This window comes from Lepisosteus oculatus, chromosome 1 (assembly GCF_040954835.1).
Source record: "Lepisosteus oculatus isolate fLepOcu1 chromosome 1, fLepOcu1.hap2, whole genome shotgun sequence".
Taxonomy (NCBI): domain Eukaryota; kingdom Metazoa; phylum Chordata; class Actinopteri; order Semionotiformes; family Lepisosteidae; genus Lepisosteus; species Lepisosteus oculatus.
The window spans coordinates 76,746,110-76,770,113 of record NC_090696.1 but is presented as its reverse complement, the minus strand read 5'-3'; the positions used below and the strand labels follow the sequence as shown (position 1 = coordinate 76,770,113).

Here is a 24,004-nt window from a genome sequence, read left to right as displayed (position 1 = left end):
CCCCTTCCCAGAACTGAAATGCCTGTTTTATGTGTATTACTGTACGATTTAGATTTTTTTATGACGGATGAATCTTTAGGAATCTGAGCATAAATGAAGTGCACTAGGTTAACATTTCCCAAACTAGATGCTTAAAGCGGAAATGAACATCCTCGCGTCTTTTAATCTAAGACCTTTCCAGGTGTAAAAAAGCATACAAGCAATGGAAAGCTACTTAAAAAACATTTCCCATATGTAAGAAAATTCAGAAGCCTTTATTTACAAAAGCCTTAAAAACAAACACCCTTTTATCTTGCATAATTTGTTTTTCTCCTCTTTAAAAGGGATCATTTACACGGCAGTAACAAAAAAAAAAAGAAGCAAAAATAATGTTATTTCTCATGGTTTCCAAGGTCCTCCATATCAGTATGAACTTTTTCTGGATATTCATGAAGTGTACTCATGCAATTCACATCTTCAGGCAACCTTAAGCTACTATGAAACAACAGCCTATTATCAGCGACTGTACAAATGCTGTTGATACACATCAGCATTTCTAAGCAACATAGATATATTGCAAAGCCATACTGGGAGAAAAACAGCACAAACCTCTGTGCTTCGGTTAACCAGCATTAAAGGTGAACAATAATCCCGAGGAAACGGTATGCGTGAGTTGGTTAAGATTTGCGATAAGAAGCACTGTTTCCTTAACAAGTAAAAGTATCAGCTTTTTTTTTTAGTAAAACACTACCAAACCTACATGTCACATTTTTTAAAAACGGAAAGAAATTCAGATGATACAGAATTTCACAGCCGCCCAATTATAATTTTATCTGTGACAAGCTTACATCGTGACCGAATTGAGTTCAAACAGTAAAACTGGTGCCAACTTAACGTGTGGGGTAAAATCAGTGAGACTGACCTCATCGATGATATGCAGCGGTGTCTTTGTGCGCGTGTCTCTGAACGATGGACTGTGCCAAAAATGAACCACACTCATAAGTTACTTATTAAAAGAGAAAGAGTGAGTGTCCAAGTGACTGCTGGCATCTTTGGTGTTGAAGCTGGTAAACAATCAACACCCTGATGTAATAGCACAAAAAGTAAAAAAAAAAAAGACATTTAAAATGCAGCTTTGTATTAAGGCTGAATTGTGTAAGAAACAGCTTTGAGAGTTTTTTTTTAACCTTAAAATAAAAAATGAAAGTGGGAAATGTAACTCAAGGACATCTCCATTTACTCCACATTAACAAACATGTTTTAATGTGGAATGCAGGGCAAACTATAGATCCTTGTATTAAATTTTCGTTATACAAGGATGAAATAACCAATGTCTGTTATTTTTATACATATATAAAATTAGTCATCTGGAGCAAATTCTAAAGTGCAAATTACTACGGTATAGATTTCTGAAATGAAGAATTTCTGAGGTTGCCATCACTGCAGGAAGCCTTTCCCCGACAATACGTCACAGTCTCTCACGAGAGCTGCGCCGAAGACCACCAACCTCTCCTCCGCTGCCAGCTCTTGAATTTCCCCACAAGCCAGCGGACTCGAGGATCGCACACATTGACAGAAGAAAGAACACCAAGCGACAGAATGAAGGCCTTGTTCGAACCCCTCGGGTGTGTAAAATCCAGGAACCGTCCCGCGCGGCTCTGGAGCTGGAGCGAGACGCAGGCGCGTCACGGCTGCTGTTTGTTGGCCTCTTCCTCGTAGGCGTTGCCCGTGCCGTTCTGAACGTAGGAGGAGCCCGAGCCGAGGCCGTACAAGTGGCCGCAGTACTTGGCGTCGTCGATGTGATCCTCAAAGAACATCTGGAACGGCGAAGAAAGAGACTCTTTTCAGAGCTGGTAGGGGGGAGGTGTGTGGTGGGAAAGGAGGGTGAAAAAAATGAGACCTATAAAACTGTTTTAAAGTTTTAAATATGGGACTAAGGTGCAAAAATACAGGCCCTTAGTCTCAGTTTAGTCAATGAGGAATTTACCCTGCTGGGCTCCTGGTACATCCGTCTGTCTGAGATGTGATGGTGGAGTGAGTGTACGAGCTATGTGTCTGGGATTTATCGACTGAATCAGACCATCTAGGACAGAAGTTCAGGAAAACCCCAGATTAAGAGCCACCGAAAAGAAAACCTCTTCTGATCCAGCTGCACTATCAAGCCGAATGGCTTTGTTTCCCGAACCTCACGCCAGCAGGGGACTTCAGCCCATCTACTCTCACTCGGTGTGTTAATAGCAATAACAGCTCCGGCTGCTAACACGCAGACGCGTGAACCTGCTTTTGCAAGCACACACGCACACTTTCCTGCACTCCAACTGAACTTTCGTGACAGCCGAAGAGACCAGAAGACGCGACCTGTTTTTCCCCCTCACCTCTCGCATTTTGAAGAAGGCCATGCCCGTCAGCAGGGAGTCCGAACCAGCCTGGTGCTGGGGACCGATTCTTTCCAGCTCCAGCTGTTCAGCTACTTCCTGCAGGCCTCCCTGCGAGAGTCCAAGAGACCAGGAGACTGTAACCACACCAGGCTGAATCCACCAGGGGCAGTGAATGCAATACCCAAATGAGGAAATATAAATGTATCCTGTGCAGATCTTTTCTCATTATCTGAACTGGCTGTAATTACTGTGTGCGCCTACTCTGTGGTAAAACCTTTTAAATCTGCGTCCTCCTCTGATGGCATTCCCTTTCTCCCACCGCCCCCCTCTGACATCTCTGTGTGGTAACTGGCCAAAATCAGTCATTCAAGAAAACGACAAAAGCGCGAACGCTGCATGGCTTTGTTCGCAGGACACACTTCAAGCGGTCATCACAAAGCCGCTTCCAGAAAATACGGGACTGTGGTATCATGGTCATTTTGGGCATGATCCCCTTCATCGTGTCATAGTGAAGCCTGAGCGGACCTAGCAGAAGATACTGTCGGGCTGTACACAAGGGTACAAACGTAGACTGCACCGGTTAAAAGAATATTAGAGAAAAGAAAGAATACTAGAAGAACGCTACTGGGTAAAGCTGAACGAGTGGACATTCCAATACACTTGTTGTACATGGCAAATAAAGAAATCTGGAAACTGGAATCAACCGAATAAATGAGCTAAATGACGACAGCTGGTATTAACTCTTTTTCATCGGGGCCAGACCAACCACACCCAGAGGAGTCGCTAAGGATTGCTAAACAACACAAAGCAGCACTCCAGAAACAGGAAGCAGCGGATGGTGGTGTGACACTGCAGCATCACCCCAGACAATGTTCCCCAAGAAATGTGAACATGACGTGGAGGAGACCAAGCCGGAGCTTCACGATCTTACAATGGATACAGGGAAATAATATCTTTGATGTTGAAACCAAACATCCGAGTAACTACCTCCTTCTACGTAAATCCAACACCTGGCAGCGCAACACCGACCGGACAGACCCTGAACTGCAAGCTGTAATATACGGGAGGTTTGCTCCCTGTACCCGCCTTAACATACGCAAAACCCAGAAATCCTCTGGGCCCTCCAAGTGCAGAGCACCATAGAGTAGAGGATTTTATTGCAAATGTATATGTACACTGGAATGCTTATTCGCGCCGATCTCGTGTGCCATACGCAGTACAACAGACAACACCACTCAATGTAGACGCTACATTACAAGCACAATAAATAATAACAACCGGAACAATTAATATATAGCACTGAAAGAAAAACATGGCAAACCATGCAGAAAGTGCATTAGTGCATCATGTCTGAGGCACTGAGGTTAGCAGTTAAGGATGTGCACTGTGGAAGGGTAGAAATGCACCCATAGACTAAAACATTTGCTTAGAAAAATCTAAAAAATCACCTTCAGATTTTTGCAGCTCTTCATGAGGTACTTAACATCATAAATGATTGGAAAAAACAAACGGAGAATCTCAAAGAAGTCCACTTCTTCTTCTGGCAGGTTGGCATTGGATAAAATTTTGATAAGGTATCCAAAGTCATAGCCACTGCAAATAACAAAAAATAAGAAATAATTCATAAAAGTCAGGAGACATAAAAAATAAATTAGGACTAAAACTTAATGCACAGTAATATAAAATATCTTCCTTTTGTGGCATCGTAGAAAAAAATAATTGTCACGTAAATAAATCATAAAAAGAAAACCAGCCTCCATTCATGATACAGACCATCGATGTTCAGTCTGATCTTACAAAACATTTTAATGAGATAGATCGTTGAGGTCCAGAATCATAAACTGAGTAGCAAAGGTTTGGTAATCAGATTGTACTGCATTTGCAGACTATTCTTCAGTACAAAACGGTCAGAAGACCTGCAACAATGGAAATCGATCATATGTCAATTGCTATCTTTTTTGGATCCTGACCCATTTTTGACCAATACTTTCTTTTCACAATCTGTAAAGAAAGAAAGACTCATGCCAGTTTAAGGTCCCGTACAGAAACGTGGAAAAATACACAATTTAGAACTGACAGTTGCAGAACACGTGATGCTTGGAGGCTTTAACATCAAGTCAGACGCCTTATTAGATAAGACCAGGATCAAACGCTCTTGTCCTGTTCCAGTTATAATGGGCTCTGTAGCCATGAAGAAGAAAGGCACTGAAAGACCTGTACAAAAAACGTTAAAAAATGAAAAAAAACTTCAGCAATTTAAAGCTTAAGAACGCTGGAGTGCCCTGTCAATTAAGCTGACCTGACATTGCAGTGACTTGGAAGCTGGTTCTGTTACAGCCTCTGTTCCCCAGCTCAGTTAAACACGAATATCTATAACCTGTGTGCAGCAGTACACTACACAAACTTACCTGTGGAAAGAAAGCCATTTCACTCCTTCACACAACACAACTCCAGAGGTCATAAGCAGTTCTGCAAAATACAGCGTTTCAATCCCCTCATCTTCATGCTTTTTAAACTGGATACCTGATGTTGTTAACAGTTCTATGGAGTCCTGCGCATACATGTCTTCCCTAGCAGAGGAAAAACAAAGCGTGGACAATTGAGACTGTTACAACGCACACATTTTAGAAATTACACAGGTTCTCACACTAAGCCTTTCAGAGATGTTAAGTTCTTTTAGTGATCATTTTCTAAGTCTGATATCACTAAGCTTCTGTAAAATTACAAAATGACAGAGGTGTAACTAAACCTTAAGTCTTTAAACTTCTAATTGCTCACTATCCTGATTTTGGCACACTGTAAAGGACAACAGGGTAAGAAAGCGGTCTTCTGTCTGCCTATAAAGAGAATGGCTGCTTTTCAGTTCAGGCTACAGGCTACTATACAGTTGACTTTACAAGACTCGTGGTTAATAATAATTAGAAGACAAAATAAAGTACAGCTCTGAATACTAGGAGAAAAGGAAGTTACTTCAGTAAAGATGATACAAAGCAAGGTATTTAATATAAAATATATTCACTGCAAACCTCTCCTTCACAAACCTTACAAGGACAGAGCTACAAACTTACAATCATCAGTATTTGTATTTCTGCATCAGGAGATCAGGTTTAAATGTTTCAAGCTCACAGTCATGAGCAAGTACAACTTTTGCCACTTTGACCTAATTGTAACGTAAATACAGCATCCCAAGGCAGAAGCGTCTCTGTGTGGGAGAAACACCGACCCTGAACTACCTGTCTCGAGATACACAACGTTGAGGAGGATACAGTTTTACGCATTAAGCATGAAATTCTTAAAAGGCAAGTACACAAGACCCAGGTCACTACCAGTACAAGTAATACATGAAGCAGTACTCAGGAGACAACACTGCATTCACACTGATTCAGAATGAAGAGGGTCAACCACCTGGTGAGGACTCCTCAGACTCACACTGACCTCTGGCACTGGATACGAGACTCACTGGTCAATTTCACTTCCTCGTGGTTTAGTTAAAACTTTATTTCCACTAGCTCATTTTTAAAAACTCTGCCAAGGAACACTCAAAGGTGGGTGCCAGTGTTTGCTTTTGCTTTAATAAATGCTGTGATTTGAAATCTAAGGGGGACACCTACTTGGACTGACTGGACTCGTCAGCTATGAAATAGACTTGCTGGCTAAAATACGAGGTTGTAAAGGACAACTGGAACAGCTAGAACAGTCTGAGAAGACTAAGCCACTGGGTTTAGGATTACAAACTGTCCCTACCCTCCTGATGGTGGGACAGCCTTCAGTTGAGGATGAGATGAGAGGAACAATGTGTGGTAAATAAACTGTATCAATCTGTTTCCACCGATTTCCCAAAGGACTGAGATCGCAGCCCGGCTGAGGTGCATATATACACGACTAGGGAGAAACAATATCAGTAACTCCCACCAATGAGATTACCTGGCTAAGTTCTTACATCAGAAGACCCCAACCTGCTTTTAGTCTCTTACGGGCGCAAAGGATAATGGGAATAAGCTGGAACTGGGCATCTCAAACTAAAAAAAGAAATTGAGACGAATATTAAAAAATCTAGAAAAAGAAATGCAGTTTTTTTTCCTCTTTTAAAAATGCCTTCTTAACATATCCCTCACCACAACATACTAATCTGTGTATTACCCACAGAACACAAGCATTTCATTGAAGGCTGTCTTAAAAAAGCTGAATTATTTGAACACATTTCGAACAATTATACTCATATATCATAACTATACAGGCAAATGATATCCCATCTGGGGAAACACCTGAACCTATTACTACACCTTTCAGTGAAATTATACTATTCATTAATTCCTAAACTGCTGACGAACACACAAAATTGCATCAGCCATTTTGAGTTGCTGAAGCGACTTTCAGTATTAAGATCATTAAGGCACAAACTGGAACTTGCTAGTTCTCAAAAAAAAAAAAAGAATTAACTCAGAACTCAACAACTATACAGAATATGCCTAATGTTATGTGCCCACTTGAAATGAAATATTCAGCTCTCACATATAGGATAGACTCATTCATTAATCCAAAAGTACAATTCATAAGTAATATAAATACATTTCTAACCTCTGAGAGTTCGCTATCCTCATCTGAGTGGGCATAAATTCCCCTTAATGAAACAATTATTCACAAAGGGTTTCAATCAGAAAGACTTGTGATATTGCTGTATGTGCAGCATCTTTTCACAAAACCATAAATGTGATTTGAAGTGGCTTCAATAGACCTCCTAGTTATAACAATAAATCTCTAATATCAATAAAGAATAGGTTAATAAGCTCAAAGAGCTCTGGTGAATCAGACACACTATCTGGAAGAACATAAAAAGTAATAAAACGTTGAGATTTCTCAACCCATGCACTTCCTTTTCTCCTAGCACTTGTGCCCCAGTTGATACAGTAAAAACTCTGGGCTAGCCAAAATAATTTAAACGTGTTAAATACCTGTTACAGTTGTAATTACAAAGGAACAACTAACAGCATTTCCATACATCATCCTTCAAAGTGGCCCAAAATCAGGATTTTAGCCAGATTTAATCTGTAACAGTGAATCCAGGTAACTATTCAACCTCTCTCCCCACCAAAAATAAATAAATAAACAAGCAAAAGAAAAACACAAAATTGTACCACCAGTTTGAATAATCATATTAACTGAAAAAAACAGAACTATTAAGCCTTAAAAGTAGCAGTCTTCACAACTAACATTGCAAAGGTGAAAGAACGTTTGTGCGCTTACGTAAGGTTAAACTTAAAATTGAACTGCCATGTCGATGTTCCTGGTGGGTATTCGCCTTGCTCATTCATGAAAGTCAGGCCTAGCTGGATGATCTTTAACAAATCTACATTACACCGCAGTAGCTGGTACTGGTAGTCTGCATTGCTTCTGAATTCTCCGATCGGCCTCGCCACTACGCCTGGAAACTCTGTGTCCTACAAAACAATGAAAAACAGCACATCTCCATGTAACTCATGTCTCATGAAAATGACAAAAAACAACATTTTTATGCACTGCTACTTGTGTGCAGACGCATTCACCTTATTTTCGCACGCAAAAGAAATCTTAAAACCGACAATGATGTGCTGCAGTGCCACTGGGTCACAGCTTGCTGTGTAACACATTCTGAAGAATGGGGGGGTCTGTCTCCCCAGTCCACAACATTTCAGCCAAACCCCGTTCTGCTCTTTTGGTTAAAAAGTAATTACCGCAAGAAATAAGAGTAAGGCTCGTTCACACATTCTGAGGAAACGAGCAGATCCCATTTCATTAACCTCGATTCCAACAGGAAAGACGGGTAGTTCTGTTACAGCGTACAGTATAAACCCAGCTAATGTTGGCAGTGCAGTTCACAATGCTGCTGTTAGCACATTGCAAGGAATTAACAACACAACATTACAGAAAAAGTCACTCACTGACTTGCTTTGTCTCTTACATTCATACAATTGCAGACAACTGCAGTCCTAATACAAGTGTTTAAACTAATGGGTAACTTTTATTTTGATGTAGTTCCCACACTGGAAATACTCCTGTTGGTGTTTATTCCTCATGGATCCAACTTTCCGTTTCCAGGTTGCTCCAGGAGTTCTCCCTCCAATTTTAAAATCGGAACCTTCCCCTACTGACTCACCCAGTGTAAGCGTTTTATTAATGTACCTTCTTATGCACTAAAGATTCAATGCTCAACATCCTGTAGATATTCTAAATACAACTTTATTTTTTAATCTAAAAAGAAAAAGCTCTTAATACATAACTTCTCTAATTTTTCTTAGTTTCCCCTCAGGATTTCACTTAATTTTCTGTAACTTCCTTTCCCTTACAACAATATTGACTTGAGACTGAAACTTCACATAACAGAAGAGCGTGCTGGTTACACATCATCATCATTAATAGTCAAATGACTGTCCTTTCAATACTCTACATTCAAGTATAGCAATTATAAGTTTTGTGAGTGTTTATACAGGAACCACGAGACAAAATACTTGAGATTTTAATATATATAGAATATATATTCTAGTCACAGGAATAAATCAGTTTATTCTCAAAACCTTTATATGCTGGCTTCTCAGCTGCAGCCACTCCAATCTACCACACAGTTGTCCTTCAACCAGTTTCATCATTAAATTGACAATCATCAGGATCAATACAGCAATTAAGGATCTGCTCATACCAAAGTACTGCAACGGATGAGACTGAAAGGGGTGCAAGCTGAGGAGCCCTTTATATGGCAGATGCTGTGAATCTTACTGCAAAAACTGTGAAAATCCTGTTTATATATTCAGGGATCTTGTGAAATCCCCAAATTCACGTTCTTACCTATAACATATGTACAGTGCAGTCCGTCAGTATTTGGACAGTGACATAATTTTTGCTGTTTTGGCTCTGTACTCCAGCACATGGGATTTGAAATGAAACAATGGCTATGAGGTTAAAGTGCAGAATGTCAGCTTTAATTCGAGGGTATTTACGTCTATATTAAGTGAACCTTATAGGAATCACAGCCCTTTTTATACATAGCCCCCCCATTTCAGGGGACCAAAAGTAATCGGATAATTGGCTGCTCAGTTGTTTCTTGGCCAGCTGTGTGTCACTGCATCGTTAGTTCATGCACGAGAGAGCTAACAAAAGGTCTTGTGTTGATTCTAGATGTGCATTTGCATCTGGAGTCTGTTGCTGTTGTCTCTCAACATGAGGACCAAAGACATGTCAGTGCCAGTAAAGCGGGCCATCATGAGGCAGAAAAATGATAATAAATCAATCAGAGACATAGCCAAAATATTAGGTGTGTCAAAATCAACTGTTTGGTACATTGTTAAGAAGCAAGAATGCACTGGTGAGCTTAAAAATAGCAAACAACCTGGCAGACCACGGAAGACCACAGTAGTGGATGACCGAAGAAGACTTTCAATCGTGAAGAAAAACCCCTTTTCGACCGTTGAACAGATCAGGAACACCCTCCAGGATGCAGGCATAGATGTGCCAAAGACTACCATAAAGAGTACACCAGCATAACCTCAGAGGGTTCACCACAGGATGCAAACCACTCGTAAGAAAGGCCAGTTTGCCAAAAAGTACATAAAAAAGCCACAAGTTTTGGGACAAAGCCTTATGGACAGATGAGACGAAGATGAACCTGTACCAGAGTGATGGAAAGAGAAAAGTATGGAGAGAAAATGGAACTGCTCAGGATCCAAAGCATACCGCCTCATCTGTGAAACATGGTGGAGGTAGTGTCCTGGATTGGACATGTGTGGCTGCCAGTGGACCTGGCTCACTTGTCTTTCTTGATGATGTGACTGCAGACGGCAGCAGCAGGATGAATTCTGAAGCGTAGAGAAGCATCTTATCTGGTCAGATACAACCAAATGCTTCAAACCTCACTGGACGGCGCTTCACCTTGCAGCAGGACAATGACCCCAAACATACACCAAAGCAACTATGGAGTTTTATAGGGCCAAAAAGTGGAATGTTCTTGACTGGCCAAGTCAATCACCTGAACTGAACCCCACTGAGCAAGCATTTCACTTACTGAAGACAAAGAAAGCATAAAGCCCCCAAAACTGAAAATGGCTGAATTACAGGCCTGGCAGAGCATCAGCAGGAAAGATGTCAGTCTGGTGATGTCTATGGGATGCAGACTCCAGGAAGTCATCAATTGCAAAGGATTTGCAACCAAGTACTAAACATGGCAATTTTATTTAAGATTACGTTAATGTGTCCAATTACTTTTGGTCCCCTGAAATGGGGGGACTATATATAAAAAGGGCTGTGATTCCTATAAGGTTCACCCAATATAGACGGAAATACCCTCGAATTAAAGCTGACATTCTGCACTTTAACCTCATAGTCATTGTTTCATTTCAAATCCAATGTGCTAGAGCACAGAGCCAAAACAAAAATTATATGTCTGTCCAAATACTTATGGACTACACTGCACAAAGACTGTACGGACGTGGAATTATCTGACTAAAATGAAAACCTACATGCACTGTTAAACATGACTCTGCTTCTCACCTATTTCTATCTATTCTATGTTTTATCTGCTTCTTATTTGTTTCAATCTATACTGTGTTCTATCAAAGTAATATTTGTTAATCTTCACATTATTAAAGGTTTTAAGCAAATTAGCTTTAAAGTGCAATTAAAAAAGATTCAAGGGGAAATATTTGCTGTAGAAAATCACTAGAATTACAATTTGCCTGCACACTTTTTTAAAAGATTTGGCTGCTGTGTGACCCATAGACTTTGATTCTTTATGTAATACAGTACACCATACACTGCTTCTCAGAGTTTATCTCATGTGACCGACTGCACAGGAAAATCAATTCTATACCAAAGCCTTCTGGTGTTATCTACAATTTTCTAATCTATTTTGATTAATGGAACTTCAGGCAATCCTCTTACTTCAGACATAATGGTTTATTTAAACTTAACAAATATCGTGGCTCTGGCCACTTGGAATACAATTCCACTGGTTATGGGTCTCCTATACTGATATTACAACACTGGTTTAAAAATTAAGGTTTGCAGAGAAAATATAATTTTACAAAAATACTTTGAAACATATAAAATAACAAGTTAATTTAAACAGAACTTTAAAAAGTAATAATCAAAGCATTAACTAGTACTTAAACAATTTACAGTGTTTAGTTTGTGTTTGTGTAAATCACTCGAAGAAAAGCTAGGTTTACATTATGTTTCAAATCATACGTCTGAATAGCACTGAATACTACTGTGTACTGTATTGTGCACCAAGTGTCAAATTAGCTATTTGATGTAAGCAAATGAGTTTAAGTGATTTTCAACGGCTTTCCGATTAGAAAAGTGTGTCCACTAAACACAGAACAGACTCAATGGAAGGTTTCACCAACGAGACGGTGTCTCAGATTCAGGCAGGCTGTGTACCGTGAACAATCCCAAGGGGGGTAGTGTCCATCGGATATTCCAAGCATTTGAAAAAGACTAAAAAGAAGGACTGTAATTCTCCCGGAAAGAATATCTCAATTGGTGTTTAACTCAGTGAAGCCTGATGGAGTCATCAATAACACATAGGAGAGGTCTATCAACAGTAACAATGTCCTCTCGTACATGGTACATTAAACAGTCCTTACCTGCACTGTAGGGCAGAATCAGATTGTGATGCTGCCTTCTGTGGAAACTCTGCACTCAATATTCCCATGACAATATGAAACACAAAGATACCCTTGCTATTAAGCAGGGTTTGCCATCTCTGCTCCTCAGGGTCCAGAATCCAGAGGGTTTTCAATCTCTTAAAAACGTTTAAGGCTGTGAAGAAGGTACAAATTGGTCTAGTTAAGCCTAAATTAGATTTAACACACCTTCCAGGTGTGGGGCTGTTTATAACTTCCAGACACGCAGAGCACCTGCTGGATTCTGGACTCTGGGGATTTGTAAACCCTGTTGCAAAGTATTGTTAAAATGCATCATATTGATGTACAGAAGCTTTGAGTCTCACTCCTTTCAATCAGCAAGAAAAATGTCACTCTAAATATTCACTATCAGAGTAACCAAACCGTTTTTACTTATGCCGTTTCTTACATGTGTATACAGCCATGTGCAGTTTTATCACAACACTTGGAAATTTCTCATTTATTTACTTTTGTAGAAATATTTTATTTTTTTTCCCCACACATGGTTCATTTTTTCAAAACCATTACATATTACATATTCTTAACTAAGTGCATGTTTTACCATCTATTGGAGTTGTGTCTGGATTCACCATCTTCTCAGATATTTAAACTTTACACCATTCTTCCCAGATGGAGCAGCACAGCGATCATACTGTAAAATGTATAGTTATCCACCTATCTTGTGAATATGGTCTCCAAACTTCAGAAACCACTTACATATTTACAAATGTATGACACTATTCTCACCTCATCTTGTAGTTTTTAAGAAAATTAGAAGATTTTTTAAAATTGTGTTTTAACCATTTAATTAGCTGCTTTTCACCGCCTCACAGATGCATACTTTATGTAACAGTCATTTCTGGTCCCCACTGCTCTCCAGCCATAGAGCTTCGGAGAAATGCTGGGAACACTGCCTAGCACAGATCACCACCTTGCTCTCTGACTGGTAAAAGCTTTGTCTTTCTGAAAATGAGCACTGCAGGACTGACAAATTTGAAGACAGCAATAATATTCATCAGCTTACCATTGCAATGTAGTTATATTTGCGTATCACTTGGCGGATTCTCTTCAGCTCCTCATCCAGGTTGGAAGCCCACACCTCACAGATTCTTTGGCTATGGTCTACAGTTGCTGCTGGCATAATGCCACTTTTAGATGCAAGGCATCGAACGCAACAAAACTTGCTGGTAGGGACAATTTCATAGAAATTTGGGTCCTGTTCCTTTTATTTGACCTAAAATTCAAACAAATGCAATGAGTACTGCAATGCCGGAAAGAACATTTGAGGTATAATTCATTTGACAAGTTTTAATTAATGATTGTAGACAACAAATGCACTCACAAATATTGGTCTCTGGCTCAAGGTTAATCTTCATGACCAGAGTCTATATAATACCTATCAGTAGTCTATGGTACCACTGAATTCTGCAAATCCTACTCTTTTGATTTCTGTTTTTAGAAAAAGAAAATGTCACACAAACAGCTATGAGTAATCAACAAGGCCTGCATAGACTATCTCTGAAACCCAAAGATGTAAAAGTACAAAGGTGAAGTAAAATATAATTAAGCAAAAAATACTTAGGGCTATAGGTACAGTTATTTGTAAGCATGTTTAATAAATATGTACTATTTGAATTGATTTGTTGAAAAAGTCCACTTACACAGGACTGATCATTCAGTAAAGTTGCCGACAAGGATGATAATCAGTTGGGTAGTGATCAATCAAAAAACACACGTCTGCTGGAGCTGTCTCTAATACTGAATTACCCACAGACGATAGCTGAAGCTGAACGGTAAGCATCAGTCCCCATCTTCCAAATCCCATCTCTTTTCAAGACGCATGAACGATGTCAATGTATTTTGCACCGTGACTCAACAGTGTCTGAACGATGCGGTTTGTGCTGCTTTCTTCCATGCTGTAACTTAGAAGGCAAGGACTCCAAAAATAAGATAAGCCCAGTATTTAACAGTTCTCCCCTAAGTATCACACTCACAGGCCTGTCAGTTTTTATAAATGTGGGGGTGGGAGGGGGGGGGGTAGAGTATCGCACTGCCCAAAAATAAGAAACTGCAGCTGCAGCTACAAAAATGAATCGCTCAAATGGAGACACGATGTTATTGCAACCTAATAATTCACGAACCCAAGCACCTTCCCAGTTATGTTCAGTCGTCAATTTTATTTCCAGTGTCTATGTGCGCTGTAAGTTACATGGCTTGAAGCTCACACGACGCGCAATCGCTAACACTCAACATCGCTACTGTACGTCTCTGGTAGTGTTGTTGACATGACGCCATGATCCCTGCTACCACAACGTGAACGGCTTTTCTACGTGAGCAGGCTCATAACAGAAACATATAGAATAAAGAAGGGGACGAGTCAGCTACACGTGATATATGTATGTTAAAAGACTCCTCTGAGCTTTGTGAAAGCCCTTATAAGTTGTACTCGCCCCGATGCGGGGCTCGTGTTAGCAGTTGCAAATTGGCTATTCTGAACTTGAACTTACCTCTTGTCACATCTAGTCACATGGAAGCTACATTTTTCCAATAATAAATAATTACCTTGATTAGAAAGGACCGGGGCTTGGAATCTAACTTTTTTTAACAGTTTTATTTTAAGAAAGACCGAAAACGACATACAGCCTCCACCTCCGAACTTCCCATCACAACCCCACACGCGAACCCGTGACGTCATCAACTTGCGCGTCCTGACCTTTCCACCCGGAGGCAGAGGGGTCGAAATGGTTTTGAGGCTTATTATTTCTTTTTAATTTTAGAAAATAATCATTTCAACGCCGGATAAAAAAAAAGAGAGGGGCGTATTTAAGGTGGCGCCAAACCGGTCTCTACTGTGTTGTCGAATATTTTAACAGCCCTTGCGGAAAACACGTGATGACGTATGGCACAGTCAACACAACCGCAGCACTGCCTGCAAGCTCGGGGCTAGTGTTCTTCCTAATTTTTGTTTTTTTGTAGCGTATGTGGTTTTCAGTGGGCTTTGCGCTGGGGTGACAGTGCGAAACTGAGAAACATGCTTTCGCAGGCGACGTAGATTGAGCGACCATCCTCGCGTTTAGACATGTTCAAGCTCAAGACGTGCGTTTAAGTCCGGTGCGGTTTGACTTTTTGTTGTTGTTGTTGTCGGGGCTTGCCGTCGCAGTCCCTGCCGTATCTCCAGTTTCGACTGTTGAGCGACTAAGTAGCCGTCGAGTTCAGCTCCTGCCCCGATTAAAGGAGGATGAACTGGATTTTCCCCTTGTCCAAGGGATCTGGACCGCTTCCACCTCTGAACAGTTTACAGCAGCAGAGGCAGAGGCAAATCGAGTCGCTCAAAGCTGCCCACTCCAAGTAAGTACTTCCATCTTTTCCCACACGTGTCTCGTCTTTTTCCTGCTGGCCCCAGATTAAAGTCTTGGACTGTTTGTGACCCTAAGAGGCAAAGCTAAAAAACAAAGGCACTTTACATGCCGGCTGATGTCTCAGGGCAGTAAGCGGTTGATGACGGTGCTAAAAAAACATTTACCGGTACTGGGCGATGGGATGAGTATGACGTTAATATGGAAATTCCCTGAACTCAGTAGTCTGGCTCGGCCGAATGCTCAAAAGTGGCACTTCTTCAAAGTCAGACCATTGCATGGTGAAAGGCCGGTCGTTACACGGATCCTGTGTAACTGGTCGAAAGGTGAATGAGGGGTGAAGGAATTGTGATTTGCCGCGGACTGACGTGGACATCTTTTGACTTTCGTTTCTCACGTGAAAGTGAAATTATGAAAAAACAAATGTTCGAAGAGGGGTTGGGGCACTTGAGAAACAGCCGAATAAAAATGAGTTAAAACCTCAAAATTCTAAACACGACACGCTGCGTTATTTTTTTATCTCCGTTTTTAACATTTAAAATAGCCTTCCTGTATGTTTAAAATATCCGTTGGTTATCTTCTGAACGTGAAGGTATATTCAATTCTCCCTACAGCCTAGCAGAGATCCAGAAAGATGTGGAATACAGAATACCCTTCACAGTCAACAACACAACTATCAGCCTTAACATGTAAGTACACAGGGCACCTCTGATGTGGCTGTACAGGGGATTTGTCTGGGGGGGTGGGTTCGTACCTTTCGGCAAACGGTTCTTCTAGAACTGCACAGCTTTCTTGAGATATCAGCTGTGAACATGGCGTTTCGTGGGAACATTGCCTCAGAGAAAGAGCTCATTTGCTGTAACTGTGGTCATTGTGTGTCTTTCCCACGTCAGCGTTGGCTAATGTGTATCTCTGCAGTTTGCTTCCACCCCAGTTTCCCCAAGAGAAGCCGACTGTCAGTGTTTTCCCCTGTGTGAGGCATCACCTGGTAGACAGCCAAAATGGCACAATCATAACCAGCCCCCTCATAACCAATGTAAGTACAGCGATAATTACTTCGATATCAGAGCTGCTGTGAATGCTGAGCCCTGCTTCACATGATTACAGCATGGCTTAATATGGAGTGTCTGCTTTGATCAGTCTGTTCTATTGCTTGTTATATTAAGGCCATGAGGAGTATATATGTGTTGTAGGCTTCTTGAGTTCACGCAGTAAAAAGGATAATTGGGGACAAGATAGAAAAACAAACTACTTTTATTTTCTTTTTAAAAACTCTATCGACTACAGTGTGTACGCACATATATGGGGACCAGCTTTAGGGTGGTAACCCGTTAACAGAAGACTACACACTCACTAAGCTACACAGGACACTTAAACTAATATAACACTGTTTACAGAAGCAGTGTCAGCTGCTGGTCATCTTGCTGACCCCCAGACTAACCCCCGGCTACAACTCCCAGCCTGCTTCGCGGTACCCTGAGTGCCTAGGTGCGCTTCCTCCTCACCACCGGGCGAGGGCGCTACAAGATATATATATTTTTTAACGGATAATCTACTTTTGTTTTCCAGTACATAGCCATTAGGTTTAGAAATAGATTTACGGTTTTCATGGAAGAGGCACACAGCTGATGTTGATAACACTCAGACTTGCCAGGTTGCAGGATTTTAATTTAGCGATTTGGTGAAAAGGAAACCTCAGGACTCAGCAACCCTGGCAAAACAGATCATACAGCAGCTCCAAGTGGACGTTGCTTGATTTTATTTTTCTGTTTTTTTTCTCAGTTTGGAATGCACTCAGATCTGGGTAAAGTCATACAGAGCCTCTTGGATGAGTTTTGGAAGAATCCGCCTGCCCTGGCATCTGGTTCTGCCAGTTTTCCCTTGTGAGTAATAAAGTGAAAAACAGTTTTCAATCTTATGATCTGTTATGATGCTGTCAAAGTGTTACTAGCTGTGCTGTCAGTGACATAGGGAGTGAAGGTTCTTTGAGGATGACATCAGTGCGGTGTTATTTTATCTTATTTTACCTTTGCGCTTTGAACGTGTTGCTGTTTTGTAACTGACTGAGCACAGTACACATTTTAAGGAAAACCTTTCCTTGAAAATTCCAAAATTACTGAAGCAGGTAAAGAGCTGAATAGTAGGTTATAAACTTTACAAAAAAACGTCAAAACAGGCAGAGTTGTTTATTAGAGACCAGATATTGTTCACAATATTTTCCTATTGCCAGCTCTGTTTCCATGCAGTTGCACCTCTGTAAATTATTAAAAGCAATTGTTCATTTTGTTTATATGTTTCTTAGACTTATCTCATTTGCATGGTGACTAAAGAGCTCTGGGTTTATTTCATAGTTGGATTTTTACCCATGAGGTGTGCTATGAAGCTCAGGCAGTTGTTCTGGAGGAGGCGTTAGAATAAATGCTAGTTTATCCAGGTTGGCTGATTAAAAGGTGCTATTTTTTAATGTTTTTGGTTATGGTTTATATTTTCTTATTCCCTCTGTGCTGGAATAAAGCATACATTTCATTTGTAATCTTGCATGTCTGCAGACTCTTGACATACAGTACGGTTTGTGGATAGGGCTGTACATCCTCTAATGGTCACATGTAATTTCTTTCACAAAACTTTCTTTACTTGCATTAATTCATCCAGACTTTACATCTTTAAAAATATTTGTAGTCTTTAATTAAAGTATTTATCTGTCAATAACCTTTCGAAATCGTATATCTTTGACGTGAATCTTAAATTAGATTAAATTAGTCTTGTGTTTCAGAAAATTAAAAATAAAAAAAGTTCTCATCTTCCCTTTAAGGTGTCAAAGATTAAAAACATTAATATTAATCAGCATGTATGAATGCACAAAGGAGTTATATGAAAAACCAGGTATATCTGCACTTTTAAAATGCACCACATTAAAATGGTCAGTTTTGTCACTTTAAGACAAAGAGTTTATGGCAAAATGATTTTTGTTTCCATGTTCGTTTCTTTTTTGCGTTCCGGGTTCAGTTCTAGGCGACCCAGTTCCTCGCTGGTGGGAGTGCAGGGTGTCTGGGAGCCGCCCCTGCATTCTCCCGCAGCGCAGGTGCTGGTGTTCCCAGTGCGCCGCTGTCGTAACGCAGCGCTCGTTTCTCTCCGTCGTTCCAGCCTCTACAACAAGCCCTCCGGAATGGCGCCCTACCCTCCCCAGGGCTTTCACTTCATGCCCGCGTTCCCTCCCCAGGACGCCCCTCGGGTGCCGGGCGCGGACTCTGTCCCCGCGCTGCCCCCAGCGTTCGGCACCCCCAGGCCCGCGGCGCCCGCCTACGGCCTCATCGCCGACCTGCCCCTGCCCGTCCCCACAGCCGACTCACAGGTGCGCAAAGAATATTATAATTATTATTATTATTAATTCATAGTTCCTGATGCTTACGTAGTGCTTTTCTGGACGCTCCACTTAACGAGCTTCACAGGTCATGGGGATCCCCTCCACCTCCACCACCTGGATGATATGACAGCATCCAGAGTGTGCCAGTCCACTCCCCACACACCAGCTCTGTCGGGAGGAGAGCAGAGTGATGAAGCCAGTTCAGAGATGGGGATTATTAGGAGGCCATGACTGGTAAAGGCCAGGGGGAAATTTGGCCAAGACACCAGGGGTAACACCCCTACTCTTTTCGAGAAATGCCCTGGGGTTTTTATTGACCACAGAGAGTCAGGACCTCAGTTTTCTGAAGGACTGCACCTTTTTAAAGTATATTGTGCCCGTCACTGTACTGGACCCACACAGGCCATGGAGTGAGCGATCCCCTGCTGGCCCCTCCAATACCTCTTCTAGCAGCTGCCTTAGCTTTCCCAGGAGGTCTCCCATCCAGGTGCTGGCCAGGCTCACTCCTGCTGAGCTCCAGTGGGGCTGCCAGCTGGGAGCTGCTGGGGCACGTAGCTGATGCCCGCAGGGCTCACGTTAGACCGCAGCCCGTGCCTCTCAGTCGTGACACTTCTCTCTTCCCTGTCCGTCCCGTACATGTGACATGCTCTGTGTTCCCCCGCCACATTGACTCTGAAAGTCACACATAAAGACCCATACTGCATTTGTAAGGTTATGTCTCTGGTTTGGCCAGGATGTAAGTTTGCCCGGCCCTAGACTGTGCACTTGAGAATTTATGATCTACCTCTGGAGAGCCTGCAGTTAATGTACTGGGACACAGGCATTCCTTCATGCGCAGGTCAGATCAGTGCAATGTCACCTTGTCTGTTTGGAGACTCTGCCACCTGTGATTTTAGCTGGTTTGGTTAAGCGCCCTATGTATTGGAACACAAATTTCTGAAATGTAGAGCAGCAGGTATTATTTTTCCCCCGGAGCGTAGATGTTACGACAATGTGTTTTTACCAGCTGTTGGTGAAAACACTTTTCCTGTTGGAATTATTTGCTGCATTTCAGGCAGGACTGAATGGCCACACTTACAAGATGCCTGAAATTCCTGAAACATTTCCAGAGTTGACCGAGTTGAGGTAAATCTTCAGTGTGGAATTGCAACTTGTTTGGAATCATCTCGAGTGGTTGGTTGTTTTCTTAGTCTTTAATTCTTTAGTGAGATGGAAAAAAAACAATAACAGCAAAAATTAAGCTTAATAATTGCTAGGCTTCCATACAAGTAGTTTAATTATTGGTTTGTAGATTTGCATGATTCCAGATGTAGTTTGTAACCACCCAGTTAAGTTTACAGAGAGAGAGTTATGGCATCAATCTGTTGGCAATATGTTTTTTCATGGAAGAGGATACCAGATTTGAGTACCGATGTGGCCAAAATGAATGCAGTTGAAGCTCGAATGAATGTTGTTTGTTTTTCCATTGTTCTGTGTAGCATAGCTCAGCTGAAAGACCTGAGCGATCAGGAGGACCTATTGCTGCAGCATTTCATACGCCTTCCCCAGCTGAAACAGGTCACTTCAGACAAGGACGATCTTGTCCAGAATATCATTGACATGGCAAGTACGTAGCATCACTGAGCCTGTGCAATGTCGCCGATGGCATGCACATGGCTGAGCTTTCTGATCTCAGAGTCCATTTATGTTTTCTTCATACAGAAAAGAATTTGCAGTTGGAGCCACAGTTGGAAGGGAAAAGGCAGGAAATGTTGTACAAAGTAAGTGTTCCACTAAATGATCATGTTTTGTGTCATGTGATGTTTTGTAAATTGACCTGCTTTTCTGTAGAAATGTTTGAAGGAACTTGTCACATCCAGAGGAAAAAGGGTGCTGGTTTGTTGCTTCACTGCTTGAAATGTAGCAAGAGAGACTGATCTAATGTTGCTCTTCTGTGTGTGTGGTGGCTTTGCTTGCAAAATGAGGGCGGTCCTGGAGGCTGGATTCTTCTGGGTGAAATATGTTGTTTAAATTGAACGTGGAAGGAACAGTGCAGGACAGATGTTTCTGAAGCCGATTTATACTAGTCTGTGTCATAGCACTTTCTTCCAGTTCCCAGTTTGACTTTATTATCAGGCTAAAATAGATCCATTTATCCAAGAAATATATTGGTCCTCATTTCTGTAACTGGGTGTTTTACTGAAGGGACCTGAGTGAAGTACCATGCTCCAGTGTACAAGGGCAGTGCCTCATGGCCTCCCAGCTGCAGTCCTGACCTCTGTGCCACAGAGTGTGGAGCTCTGGGTCCGCTGACTTCTGCTTGCCTCTTGTTTTCAGTATGAACTGTTGAACCAGCTGAAATCTGCCTTTGAGACAAAGATGCAGAGGCAACATGAACTGAGCGAGGTAAGGATCCTCTGACATTTCAGTGTGCGCACTTGTGTGAGCACCCCCTCCTGGTGGAGGGTTGAGGAGCTCTTCGTATTGTTCATTGCACTGTATTAAAGTCCTGCCCAGTTTGGGGCTTAAGGCTGGGAGGCGTGAATGTGCTGGGGTGCGCAGGTCTCTTATATGGACTAGACAGGGACCCTGGAATGAGTGGTTGTCTTTTGGGAGGTGGGAGAAAAGTCAAGCCAGTAACGCCTAAGGATGATGCTAGTAGGAGTTGCCTGTTTTTTTCTTTAATCGGATCACACAGACGCGCATTAATGTGTCACGTGGAGCAGATGTAACTTTCTGTTGGTCCGGAAACTTACCTGTTACCTTTTTGTTGTTTTGCACATTGCCTGTTGTTGTTTTTTTTTTTTTTTGCACATCGTCTGTTGTTGTTTTTTGCACACTGCCTGTTGTCTCTGTCTTTCTTTTGCTACACAATTGTATTGTCGTTGTTGTTGTTGTTGTTGTTTTTTCTCTTTGTACTACTTATGTCCGAGAGCTAGCTAAATAGCATTTCGTTATACCATATACCATGTATATGAGTGTAATGACAATAAACTTGAAACTTAGCGAGAGTATGGGAAAAGAAGGGAAGGTTTACGAAGCTCCCCGATCGATTCCGGGAGCTCCAGGCGTGGTTGTGCGGTTTAAAGGCTGGGCTTCACCCGTCTCGTCGGCAGAGCTGCAGCTTGAGCGCCCTGCAGGCCAGGCTGAAAGTCGCAGCTCACCAAGCGGAAGAGGAGTCGGAGGTCGTTGCCGAGGAGTTCCTTGAGGGCAAGACGGACATTGACGACTTCCTCACCAACTTCATGGAGAAACGGACTGTACGTAGCCGGACACAACGCCCTTTCCATTTGCTGTAGTTGTTCCATTGTTTTTAATGGACGGTTTGACACTTTGAGTCTTAAGTGAATTTTCTTATGGTTACCAAGTGGCTAAGCCTCGTTTTAAAGCTAATGAGTTTGCGGGGCAAACAGAAGTCGGACTCAGTCGGGGTCCGGCTTGCCGAGACTCTCTGTCGGACTACGTCTGTATACTATTATTTGATTCAAGCTTGTTCCTTTGGTCCACAGCTTTGTCACTGTAGAAGAGCCAAAGAGGAAAAGCTCCAGCAGTCAATAAACACCCACGGACAGTTTCATGCAGCACTTTAGGCTGTTTTTTTTCTTTTTCAAGGTAAACCGCTTATCATAAATACCAAACAAAAGCCCTCTGGCACTTGAAGGGTCACACACCTGTTTCCTGTATCCTTGTGTGGAAGGCTTGGAGTGCTGAGGTTTAAACTGCACTACTACTACTACTACATTTCAACTGCTTGTGTGTGCCTTTTGACTTTGTATGTATTATGAACCCCAAAACAATAAGGCAGATTCAAATCGTGCAGTGTTACCTTTCCTTGTAATTCTCGTCTGTTAGTCTGCAGGGTTCGGCGTTGATCGCTGTATTTTGTGTTCTCATTCAACTTCACTCTGGGAATGTAGGAAAGCCATCAACAGGATGCGTGTACTGTAGAATAATTCTTCAATATGGTTTGACGTTACAGTAAAAGGAGAATTCTGCTAGGTAGCAAAAAAAAATCTTTTACTTATTTTAAAAGTGTAGAAAATGATGAAAGTGACAATTTATGCAGGATCTGAAGATATTGAGAGATCGGTTTTAACAGTAGTGAGGAACACTATGCAAATACAGTTAAAGCTTTTTAAAGTGTTCGCTTTGGTAGTGGTTGTTTAATAATTTACATTATACTTTATTAATGCCTAACAATGCTTTAAATGGCAAAATATACACAATGTACACTGGACATTACTGTAGTAGACTCCATGAATTAGACTACATACCCATATATATATAAACTAAAGGAGTCTGATAACAAGCTGAATATACTTTACTTAATGTGTGTTTTAGCAGGAATTTACATAATTACTAAATTCTCAACGTGGAGACTTTATACTTTACTGACCAATGAAGAGATTAATTGACAACTCTAGTTTTAATCTAGTATTCAACTGTAGGAGTTCATGATGTCTTTTTTTTTTTTTTCAGGTCTTGACTTGTTGAACTACCAGCACAGCTCAGAGCAGGATGAAAAAGCACATCTTGTTTTCATAGAAATCCAGAACTGAAGATGCACCATGTTTTGTGTTATTAATTGTATCAGAACTAGAAAGAAATTGAACTAACCACACTGTCAAGCATTTTGCAGATCATAAAATTTACTTGAACTATGTTATTGCTGCCCTTGTACTTAAGAAAAATACTGTATTTAAATAATGTTAATAATAGACTTTATTATAATCAGATGTATTTTATGTTATTTAATTTGTTAAGTAATAAACCTTTAGATCATGCATTTCTTGCTCGTGCAGGCCTTTTTGTTGATGTCAGCAGTCCTCGCTGGAGCCGAGCCAGTTAACTCTTTTCCTCATGGTTTTGCTCGTGCTCTACAGCAGTTATTCTACAGGTACAGCAGAAAACTGTTTGGACGGCTGAGAGATGTGGTAAGCGGCCCACAGACCCAGGGATCTCTGGAGGAGCACGTGCGTATAAAGACCTGATGCAGATCATCTTTGTGGTCTGCAATTTCCCCGCCTTACAAATCCGCAATTTTAAGAGGATCAGCATCAGCTCACGTGACTGTAAAACAAAGTTGGGTGAAAAAGGAGATGAAGAGAGAGGAGGGAGCAAGTCTCAGTTACAACCCACTTTCTTCACCTGATGAGGCAACAATAAGGCATTTGGCCTTGCTGGATGTTGTCAGTCTGGTGGAGTGTACATACTCATACTCAAGGAGGTGTCAGAATGAAGTATCATTTAGACCAGGAAGGTCTGACTGCAGTCTTCAGTCTTCAGCAGCCCACT

The 24,004-nt window shown here is 41.5% G+C and overlaps 2 protein-coding genes across 7 annotated transcripts; one reads left to right on the top strand and one right to left on the bottom strand.

Annotated features, from left to right (window-relative positions):
* Positions 1 to 235: 235 nt before the first annotated feature.
* On the bottom strand, positions 236 to 14,726 carry cnot7 (CCR4-NOT transcription complex, subunit 7). 6 transcript variants are annotated; one of them, XM_069193436.1, is made up of 7 exons: positions 13,672 to 14,722; positions 13,035 to 13,244; positions 7,602 to 7,795; positions 4,766 to 4,927; positions 3,806 to 3,950; positions 2,355 to 2,465; positions 236 to 1,796 (listed from the first exon to the last, which is right to left on the bottom strand). In XM_069193436.1, exons 2-7 carry the CDS (start codon positions 13,149 to 13,151, stop codon positions 1,665 to 1,667), a joined length of 861 nt encoding a protein of 286 aa, XP_069049537.1. In that variant the 5' UTR covers positions 13,152 to 13,244; positions 13,672 to 14,722; the 3' UTR covers positions 236 to 1,664. The 6 variants fall into 6 exon arrangements, with proteins under 6 accessions (XP_069049537.1, XP_015201217.1, XP_006630178.1 ...); XM_015345731.2 differs by having other exon boundaries at positions 14,518 to 14,722; XM_006630115.3 differs by having other exon boundaries at positions 14,573 to 14,722.
* Positions 14,727 to 14,760: 34 nt separating this feature from the next.
* Positions 14,761 to 23,495, top strand: vps37a (VPS37A subunit of ESCRT-I). Its single transcript, XM_006630114.3, has 12 exons — positions 14,761 to 15,358; positions 15,981 to 16,055; positions 16,285 to 16,402; positions 17,149 to 17,249; positions 18,511 to 18,718; positions 19,785 to 19,855; positions 20,209 to 20,336; positions 20,432 to 20,490; positions 21,047 to 21,115; positions 21,826 to 21,969; positions 22,219 to 22,321; positions 23,189 to 23,495. The coding sequence occupies exons 1-11, from the start codon at positions 15,249 to 15,251 to the stop codon at positions 22,297 to 22,299; spliced, it is 1,164 nt and encodes a 387-aa protein (XP_006630177.1). The 5' UTR covers positions 14,761 to 15,248; the 3' UTR covers positions 22,300 to 22,321; positions 23,189 to 23,495.
* Positions 23,496 to 24,004: the final 509 nt, after the last annotated feature.